The 11,159-nt window shown below is 40.1% G+C and overlaps 1 protein-coding gene across 1 annotated transcript; it reads right to left on the bottom strand.

Annotated features, from left to right (window-relative positions):
* Positions 1-5,602: 5,602 nt before the first annotated feature.
* org (oogenesis-related gene) lies at positions 5,603-9,193 on the bottom strand. Its single transcript, XM_036587413.1, has 7 exons — positions 9,140-9,193; positions 8,768-8,848; positions 7,621-7,846; positions 6,627-6,781; positions 5,951-6,055; positions 5,741-5,783; positions 5,603-5,649 (listed from the first exon to the last, which is right to left on the bottom strand). The coding sequence occupies exons 1-6, from the start codon at positions 9,191-9,193 to the stop codon at positions 5,763-5,765; spliced, it is 642 nt and encodes a 213-aa protein (XP_036443306.1). The 3' UTR covers positions 5,603-5,649; positions 5,741-5,762.
* Between the last annotated feature and the right edge of the window lie 1,966 nt (positions 9,194-11,159).

The following is an 11,159-nucleotide window of genomic DNA, read 5'->3' as shown; positions in this document are numbered from 1 at the left end:
AGTGCTCTCGTTTGGAGCACGAGAAGCTGCTGCTACTCATCTGCGATAAAATGCGCAGTTACGGTGAAATAAGATCCAGTGGTAATGGATGTCCACGTAGCGCGTTACAGCTATTCTACCCGTTTTCTTTAGCGATTTTATAACTTCGGTTTTGGTCTCGTTGTAGAGACGGGGGGATCACTGTGTCAGTAAAGTATCTACGGGTCATGTGCAACATAGCGCGAAAACCTTGTTTCGCAACGACTAAGAACCGGCGTGCAGACTGTAGGTCACGTAGCAGCGATGCGTTATTCACATTTATAAGCACCGCAGTTGGTTTCCTGGTACGTTAAATCTGCAACGAGAGACTGTCACACACTAAAAAGTGGTGAAGCTGAAGTCGCTTCTCTTTTGAATTCTCCCGTTCCACCTTAAATGGTGCCGCATTTACAATCGGCAGCTCAGTTAGAATTTAAGGTGGAACGGGAAAATTTGAACAAGAAGCTGGAGAATGAGAAGCGACTTCAGCCTCGTAAAACAGTCGAACGTTGAGAGACATTTAACTGATCTACTTCTGAGGAAAAGTTTTCTGGCGGAGATGGGAGGAAAGCGGCTATAGCTGAGCTTAAAGCAGAGCGAAGTAAATCTGCGTTTTCGTTTATATTGTTTAGCCTATACTAGGACATTAACACACACTGAGACATACTGGACATTAAATGTTGCGGCTCCCAAGGTGGTTTGATTTTTGTTGAAAGGACAAAATGGCTCTTCTTATCATTTGTGTTGTGACTCCTGACCTAACCTGGCTGAGCCGGTCGGATTTCTCGCTCATCCAGTTGTGTTTTTGTTATGTGCCACCACAGACTGTCCAGGCGCTGCACTTCTGCACTTCCAAGTTCTGCCTTTTGCGTTCCGTCAACATTACACTATAAATTAAATATTTAGAAAATCGATTTTTGACATTTGTGAATCAATTCAGAATCGTTCACGTCCGCATCGCAAAGCATCTAAGAATCGATTTTTTCCCGCACCCCTACTATTCAGTGTTCAGGCTGCAGTTTTAGCTCACATCTCAAGAGTCAGTCTCCGCTTTATCCAACACAAAAAGTACTGATTTCTTTCTTAGATGAGCAGAGGCTCTTCAGATGTGAGCTAAAACTACAGCTAACTGCTACAAGACTGGATGCTGATGAGGACTCGTCATCTTACTCAAGGTATTTTCATGCCCCCTAGTGGAGTTTGCATTGACAGGTACACTTGATCAGCAAATAAATACATGGACTGGATTTTGTATTTTATTTTCTTTAATTGTGCAGTTTGATAATTCAACACTGACATGCTAACTTTCACCTAAGACTATGATTTTCATTGTGTTCATGATGTGATATGAGCTCTGTCTACTTGAGCTTTGTTTTTTGTTTATTTTCTTCAGTTTGTCAAAGTCAAGCTCAGCATAAAACATGATATTCTGAAAGCTGTTTGAGAAGACGAGTAAAGAATTTAATAGCTTTGTAGCTTCATTTCTTCGCTTCATAAGAAGCGTAAAAAAGCAGTTTATTAGATCAAAACATCAAAACAAATATCTCTGGTAAATGACAGTATGCTTCCCAATATGACAAAATTCATTAAACAGCTCGAACCTTATTTAGCTTGGGCCAGTTCAATCAAATTGATTCATTAACATTTTGGAATAACTCTGGAATTCTCTTCATGGCTATGTTGGTTAGCTGGGCTAATGTAACTCACTGCATATTCGGCAAACCCAATAATGCCATGCTGCAGCGAGAGCCGGAGGCACTCTAAATGCGCATCATTGATACTTCAGCTCAGTATGCATATCCAGCTGTGTCTTTCAAAGCCTCGTCAACATTAAAGAGTATGTGCGAGAGGAGAATGGGTGCTGCTGGTGTGCTGGCATGCTATTTTCAGGCCCCCAAAAAAAAACACCCTTCTCCTCTACACTCAACTGTCTTCTCTTCAAAAAGCCAGATAGACGGAAATTCCCAACAGGCCACAGATCCAATCCACGCTTTGAGGCTACCCCCACCCTTCCCAATCTCTCTTCCTTCCAAAGCCTCCTAAAGCAACCTCATTTTAATCCATTCTGTTTTCTCTGCCTTACAAGGTCAAGCCTGAATCCTACCCAAACACCAAAGCGGAAACTACTCTGTAGTAACAGCCTAAACAGAATTGCTCATGAACTAGAAAATGATGATTTACTTGAGAATATTTCCTGTTCAGCCCCAAACAGGTGCACTTAACTGACCTGCTGAATGTGACCATGTTTTCGAGAGGGTAATCAAACAGGCTACTTCAGTCAAGAGGTACCCAGAAAATGTGCAACCACGGGTGCCAATAGCCTATGAGATACAATAGTAATGTCCAGTGTGGGTGGAGGAACCTTGAGCACAGAGGCTTTTATGTCCTTATCAGGCTTATGTGACCATCACTCGCATCCGGCTCACTGTGCCATACGTCCAGTGATTTAGAACAGGATGTTCTTGCCCATAATGGAAGGTGAGTGTTTGTTTGGAGAACACATGGATATGAATAAATGCACGTAATAAATGCAGGTGGAAGGAAACTGCTGTAGTTGTTATTCAGTTTTATTGTGTGGACTAGACCAGACATACAACATAATGCAACAGAACTGAAAAAGGAGGTCAGAAAAACACACCTTACCCTAATGTACTGCCATTCAGTGTTAGGGATCAGCTTGGTACAGTAGAAGGTGAATTTAGCTGGCGCAGGTCCACATGCACTGAAACAAAGTCAGCAGTCTTCATGTTTCACGTTACTAGAACAGAACACATCAGATCTGTTACTACATCAGCATGTAAAAGCTATAGGCTGCAGAATATTTATCTGTGCCACACTGTGGGCAGTATTTCATAAAAGCTGTTCTATTCATTTCACTTAAATTATTCCAGCAAGTCTGGCATACAATACTGTGCAAAAGTCAGAGACCAGTCTTACATTTATTCAATTTCCAGTCAAAACTTAACAAAATTACAGCCTCCAACATTAAGTATATCAAATCCATCAGTATTTGTCTACTCTTTATTTTTTGTGCCCTCTACTGACACTAACTCTACCACCCTTCCACTCTTACAACTAACAAGTAACAGCTGCATCCTCCCAAAAAAAGCTGTTCCCAAAGATGTCAGTGACATTATCAGCCCATCCCTTGAGGTTTGTGGTTTTGCTTAAGTGTGTACTTATTTGTTAAGACCGTAAGCGTGAGGATAGGGATCACCTCCTAGTGTGAGTGGCAGTTGCCAACATTCTCACAATTTTGATGTTCTTCCCCAATTTTTCCCAAAACAGTTTGCAAGAACACTACCAATGTATTGAACTGCTGGATATATACTTAAAGAGTTAGGATATAACAGAATACAAGTATTAGGTATACACCGATCAGGCATAACATTATGACCACCTCCTTGTTTCTACACTCATTGTCCATTTTATCAGCTCCACTTACTATATAGGTGCACTTTATAGTTCTGCGATTACAGACTGTAGTCCATCTGTTTCTCTGCATAATTTGTTAGCCCTCTTTTACCCTGTTCTTCAGTGGTCAGGACCACCATGGACCCTCACAGAGCAGGTACTATTTGGGTGGATCATTCTCAGCACTGCAGTAACACTGACGTTGTGGTGGTGTGTTAGTGTGTGTTGAGCTGATCTGAGTGGATCAGACACAGCAGTGTTGCTGGAGGTTTTAAACACGTCAGTGTCACTGCTGGACTGAGAATAGTCCACCAACCAAAAATATCCAGCCAACAGCGTCCTGTGGGCAGCGTCTTGTGACCACTGATGAAGGACTAGTGAATGACTCACACAAACTGTGCAGCAGCAGATGAGCTACGGTCTCTGACTTTACATCTACAAGGTTGACTGACAGGGTAGGAGTGTCTAATAGAGTGGACAGTGAGTGGACACAGTGTTTAAAAACTCCAGCAGCACTGCTGTGTGTGATCCACTCGTACAAGCACAACAGACACTAACACCACCACCATCACATCAGTGTTACTGCAGTGCTGAGAATGATCCACCACCCAAATAGTACCTGCTCTGTGAGGGTCCATGGGGGTCCTGACCACTGAAGAACAGGGTAAAAGGGGGCTAACAAAGTACGCAGAGAAACAGATGAACTACAGTCTGTAATTGTAGAACCACAAAGTGCACCTATATAGTAAGTGGAGCTGATAAAATGGACAATGAGCGTAGAAACAAAGAGGTGGTCATAATGTTATGCCTGATCGGTGTACACTCTCAGAATACAGGAATTAGGTAGCTGTATTCAGTCCAAGTTACATTTTGAAAAGGCAGCTTTTAAATGTTATATTTTAAAAGCTTAGAGAATATTTTTTAAATACACCCACTATATATATATATATATATATACACACACACACACATACATACACACACCATCTTCAAAAGAAAGACCATCAATGCTTATCAGCTATTTTAGAATCAGTGCATGGCATGTAGCAAACATGCTTGTTAGACAAAACTTATAATTAACAGATTCTTACTAAAGCCTGAATAGACTGATAAACCAATGTGATCAGTTTTTAATCTCAGTGTTACTGAACTCTTGAGGGAGGATAAAACTAATAGCATCCTTAGTAGTGGAAATGTTTGTGATAAGTTCAGCATCGGTGTTGTACTGGACTCCTGCTTGGAGGAAGTGTGTGAACAGCACTCCACAAAGGCAGGTGGAGAGAAATTGAGAACTTAAAACTTTTTTTTTTTTTCATTAAAAAAAGTACATAAAAGAAAACTGCCAACCAAACAGTAACAGAATGAGTTAAATTTTATAAATCCTCCCCCGCATGTCTTACCAAGACATATTGTAAATGTATTCTAAAGGCAACTACAATGTAATTAACTACTGAATGCATTAAAAGTGTATTCAGCCATCACTACTTTGTCATGAATTTGGCCCAACCCTAAAGCATAGAGGTAAATGTAAACTCTCCTGGGCTCAATACTGTTTATACACGGTCTTTGGGACAGGGTCCGTTTAGTGTGGTCTAAGGCATTGTACTTTTACACGTCTGAGAAGTGGGACACACTTGGACACATGAATGCACTGGCAGGCACACAAAACCACAAGTGTGAATATTTGGGACAGACTGATTTGTCCTCTTCAAACACTTTGAAGAAACCTGCCTCTGAAAGCTACTGGCCACAGCTACACTGCCTGACTTGCTTTTGAGAAGCTTTTGGCCCATTTCATGTTTAAAAAAGGATTACTTTGGCAACCATTATCAATTTATTTTATTTTTAATAAAGAGGCCAGTAAACCTACATGTCAGACAGTAAATAAACACCATGAGATTAGGCTCCCATAACAGACATCAAATTTTGTGCACCATTTTCATGGGCAGAGGGACAGTTTGTATCCTAAATAAATTAGACTGCATTTTATTCTTCATTCAATTGAAGCTCATTTTGGTGACTGCTCAGAATAAGTGCTTGCAGAAAATATCTACTTTAAGTGAACATCTGCCATCTGCTGGTGAAGTCATGCACCACTCAGTCAAATAAAGCAGCCTTAATATATACAGTTTTATTTCAGAACATCGTAACAATACATTGAAAAAACACACAAAAAAGGAAAACGCTACTGGCAAGACAGGACGCTCTTGGCAACACCTACAATATGAGCAGGGAGAAAATAAAAAAAAACCCACATTCAGTTGATGCTTAAATTCAACCCAATATCATTGCAGTGGCAAATACGTACCCAGCATGCCATTCTGCCATCACTATGCCTCAGGGGGAACTCCCTGCAATAAGAAAATAGAGTTTGCATTGATTGGTTCAGTGACCTTTCCCCTTTCACATTAAGTGACTTCATGCACATGCAGCATAAGATACGATGAATGCTTTATGAATTCATAACTAGCTTGTACTTAAGCCCCCTCCTCCAAATAATGTAGTGAGAAACCCATACCTTCTCCAAATCTTTGATCACAACAACACCCTTCTCCACTTCAATATCACTCTCCGTGTCATTGTGGGACCTGTACTCCTCACTGTCCGTCTCAACTGCACTGGGCTGCAAAACGGCAAAGAAACTTAAGCAAAACATTGGGATTCCAAACTTGCTTAAGCACCGTTCAAAATCAACTAATGTAGTGTTCTTCCATACATTAGTGTTCATAAAGTTGCTTTTAGAGGTGTGACAGGCAGCACTACTCTTTTAGGCTTACAGAAAACTCCAGGCATTGCTGAAAAATGTAAAAAGATCTTATTTGATTTGGACTAGTCCACTACTGTGTAGATAGTTTCTCCCATTACACTTGTAATGAGTATTTTTAAACATGAATAACAAATTAGGGTAAAGTGAGATTACAATGCACTTCCTAAAGAAAAGAAAGGGGGGGGGTCTATTCATAACAAATGAGATGAATGCAAGCCCAGCACTCAGCTACATTTTATGCACAGATGCCATTTGTACACTCAGTTGGTTTGTCCCTTGGGAAAAATCTTTGACACTGTCTGCCAAAAGGTCCAACTAGCAAAGAGGGAAGGAACATTCCTATGGGGCAGTTCTTACTTTAGTTTCAGCTTCAGGTACCAGCTTACTAAAACACTCCTGGCTAAGAACTTTAAAGGGGTCAGCATACTTCATAGTCTGGATCATCGGCATGGTCCTCATCAGTCAGCTCCTGGGTTAGAGCCTCCACCCAGGACTGCTGCTCTGGCTCATCATCTTCATCCATGTCATCCTGTTTCCGCTTACTGCCTTTCCCACAGGGCTTAGTGGGAGAGCAGCGCACCTCTACTAGAAGGTTGGCAGAAAATGAAGTCACACTGATGGTGTTATTTTGCAACTCCCCATATGGCACAAACAGTTAACACATTGAAATGCTCATGACTGGCATGAAAAACCAGGACACAAAAGCCTGTATAGACAAGCTATTCTCAAAATACCTGGTGCATCATAGAATGTTGAGAATTAACCACAACAACCAAAGACAGTGCTGAGTTTACACCGCACCAAAAGTCTGGTAAAACCATCTTATATAGAAATATTAATAAACATAATTTCTCCTGTTAAGATTGTTGTAAGCTTATTTTAAGATTACTTACCTTATTTCTGGACATTGCTCAGTCATTTTTAGTAATTTTAGTTAATTCTCACTATATTGGCAGATAATTTTGTTTGTTTTAAAAAAAATAAAATAAAATTGGGTACATCTCAGTACCTTTAGTAAGGGAACATAATTGTACCAAAATCCATTGAAATATTTTCTAAATTGTATTAACTCCACAAACCCAGTCACATCAAGGCTTTTTATTTTATTGTTCTGTTTTAAAACATTACATTATGAAAAGGTACAAATATGTACTTTTCACCAGGAGAAACTTAGTTTTTCACAATTGGACCTTAAAACCACTGTTGAACCTTTGAGGGTACATTTACATTGTTTGTACCTCAATGAACGAAAAAAAGGACCTGTACAGAACCTTCACTTCTAAGTGTATAGTGAGAATTTTACTTAATTACCTAACACAAATGTCTAGAAATAAGATACCATTTTTGCAGTGTAAAACTAAGCACATCATTAAAAAAAAATTTAAAAACTCAAGCAGGATGCCTGAGTGTCGATAACACACCTGGGGACACAGAGCAGCCAATGCTGGTGCAGACAGGGAAACCAAGCAGTCCCTGGACCCTGCGGGGCAAGACTGCTAGCAGTAGGCGTGAGGCCCACCACAGGCGCTTTCGGCCTGTCCTGCACTGCCGTGCAGCCGGAGAACTTCCCGCCTCTGGATGAGGGAGGAGGGCCTTTCTGGGAGAGGAGAACCCAAACAGCCACCACAAGCCACGAAAACCACGTACCTGAAATTGACCAACAGAAGATCAAGGACGCACCAATTCAATATATTTTAGTGCAAGATGTAAAGTATTGACCCAATCCACTTTACCCAAACACCATTCATCTCCAACAACTATATTCAGTACACAGAAAACTGCAACAGAACTTGGTTTTACACTTTATTCCAAATAAAACTGAAGATTACTTAGTTTAGTGTTCAGTCTTAAAACAGGCCTGATTTAACCAGCCAGCTGAAGGCCAGGCCTCAGGAGGAAATGCTGAACCCTAGAAGATACTCCAGTTTGACACCACTGATCAAGAGTGTTGACACTTTGTATAACTATACCCAACTGTACTCACTGGAATCATTTTATAACAAGCTGTACAAGTCTGGATTACTTGTTTTATTAAAATTAGCACACTCTTAAAACAATGGTTCAATTGTTCTATTTAGAACCATTTCATGCCAAAAATGGTTCTTTGCATAGTGAAGTGGCTCTAAAGACTGATGGAAAATGTGTTGAATATGGTTTGATATAGAACCTTTTTGAAAATGGTACCATAGCACAAAAAATTAAATAAAAAGTCAGTTTAATGTCAAGCTAAGGTTGTGTGTATAATTATATATATATATATATATATATATATATATATATATATATAACTAAACATAGCCTCCAGTTTGAACCATTTAAGCTTGAGATTCCTTTTACTAAGGACCCCTGAAGAACCATTTTTTCAACAATATTTCACCAGAGGAAGTTAATTTTTTTTTTTACATACAGACATTAATGGGTACCTTAAACTTGCACAATCAGTACATTTTTTAAAACAAAAAAATCCCACACAACACACACACACACACACCATTTTCCAGAAGTAGTGGATGATGGAAGACTAGTAGTGGAAAGCTACACTTAACCAATTCACATCCTGAAACTCACCACAAAGCTGACTGGCCAAAACTGTGAAACTCGACAGAAAACGGATGTGAAAACACCGCCTCTCTTCGAAACAGCATCCCGCTGCTGAAAGAACAAGGACAGACCCCATTAAAGCACACAAAAAAGTAGACCTATCTAGCCTGCTACACCACACTACAGCCTGGGCCTGGCAAACGGTAAAGGCACTTTGGACAGAAAACCTTAGCTGGCTAGCTACTGAGCTGTAGCCTAAGGGTGCAATTAGGCACAAAGATGACTAACCAGCCCAATCTCGGCTCTTTCGATGTAGCTGCTGCCAACAACACGAGTTAAAAAAACAGTTATCAAGCCACCAGCTGATTAAGGCGCAACACTGACGGGGAACAAACTTGCCTGTTGACCCTCGACGCTCTGAGCCTCAGTGTTAAGACTGCACTGGGAGGCCATTTCGAACTCCCTACTTTCACACAGGTGCGGCTTTGGCACTTCACATGTAGCGTTGAGACGGCGGCGCTCAACCAATCATAAACTCCGGCTTAGCCAATCAGTCACGACCAATCACAAACGTTGGCGCTGCGTGTACTGCGCAAATGCTGACACTCAGCCAATCATAGCCCGCGTTGCGCTACTTCCGGCCGCTAATTAACCACAAGAGCGAGCCAATCATATTTCAGCTTAAAGAAGCAGCGTCGTAAGTAGTGCAGAGTGCGCTCTGGTTACACGTGCCTGGCTCGCGGCTTTTTACTTAGCGGCACCCCAAGACTGGAGAAGGCCGGTTAATTGGAGTGTAATATTATTTTTCATGCAAGAATTAATGCTTCATTTACTTCAACCAGGAAAAGGTTTTAAATGCTACACTCAGTAACACAAAATCTGCACAGAAGAAATGAGATATATTTACATCTAAATTGTATGCATTAAGGAAAGTTTTTTTGTTTGTTTGTTTTTTGTGTTTTTTTTTTTTCCTTTCCTGGGGCCTCTTAAACCACTTATAGGAAGAAAAAACCTTGGGTAGAACAACTTAAACACCTCACTCCAGCGCCCAGTGTTTTGTTGCTACAGTGACATGGCTGAATTTGATATCAAAGTAACGACCAGAAAACAATTACATTAAGTGTAAAAAAGTATTGGGACAAAACAGTGCTCAAGTACTGAGTTCTGTAGAGAACTGCCGTGGAACTTAGAACATTGAGCATCTTTCAGCATAGGAACTGTTTTAGGTACATGGAACTTGTATGGAAATATAATAGCAATAAGAGTAGTAATAATATATAATTAATATTATATTAATAAGTGATAATAAAATCTGATGTTAAAACAGCTCTACAGTGTTCTTTCAACTTAAACTTCTTACTTTATTTAAATGTCATATTTTTTAGTTCTGTATCTCAGTTAAGCAAACAATCTAGAATATGTTTTCTGCCTTCCTCTCTAGCTTGTACTCCTTCCATCACATCAGGTGTTTCATCCTCTTGGGCCCCCAGTTATGGACGGCTGGGGCATCACTGGAGACTGTACTCAGATTTTGTAATTCACTGTAAAAAATAAAAAGCCTGTGTTGGTTGTTTTGACTTTGAGAAGTAACTCAGTAGAATGTGGGGCAACTGCCTAATTCACCCCAACACCCAACATCTGGAGACTGTGAGTTTGATCTCCAGTGATGCCACAGCTGCCCCTATCTGGATGTCTAAAAGGAGAAAATGCCTGGTGGGGCTGTGTGATGGAAAGAGTCCCAGCAAGTGGGGAAAGTGGGTAAAAAAAATTCCTTCATTGTTAATATAAGTGAGATGCAGAACTAGAAAAGAGAGTCAGAAGAATTTTCGACTAAACCAAGATGTTTGGGTTAGATGAACTTTAGTGTCCTCAAGTTGAGTTACCTCAACGGAAGTAGTGCGATCAGTTACCTTATCATTTTATGTTGAGCTGACTTCCCAATCTTTACAGTGTGATAATAATAAATGATAGAATCATTAAAAAACAGTATTGCTGTCTACTGAAATCATTTTAGAATATAGTAGTAATAAAAAAAAACTTTTAATTATTAACTTTGCATTGTGTTCAAAATTGCTAGACCAATAAAGATGCTTCAGAATTACTTGGAACAAAAAATATTTTGCATTCACTTGCATTAAAAACAGCATTTTACCCCCTCCTGTAAAGTTACCATTTTGGAGATACTTGTTTTTTTTGTTTTTGTTTTTCTTTTCGTGGACAGCGACGATTTCATATAAAACTTATTGGTTTGTTTGTTTATTTGTTTGTTTGTTTTGAATAAGGCAGCTGGGCGGAAGCTGTGCCTTGTATGAATCAGGCTTTTAATGAGGGAGCCTCTTGTTTACGCATCTCCTACATTGTGATCCGGCAACAGAGCTACACTTGGTCAAGGCTTCCGCCGAGGCACGCGCCCACCTGC

Source organism: Colossoma macropomum, unplaced genomic scaffold (genome assembly GCF_904425465.1).
Source record: "Colossoma macropomum unplaced genomic scaffold, Colossoma_macropomum, whole genome shotgun sequence".
Classification (NCBI taxonomy): Eukaryota; Metazoa; Chordata; class Actinopteri; order Characiformes; family Serrasalmidae; genus Colossoma; species Colossoma macropomum.
The sequence above is the reverse complement of the archived record's forward strand: the minus strand, read 5'-3'. Positions and strand labels throughout refer to the sequence as shown.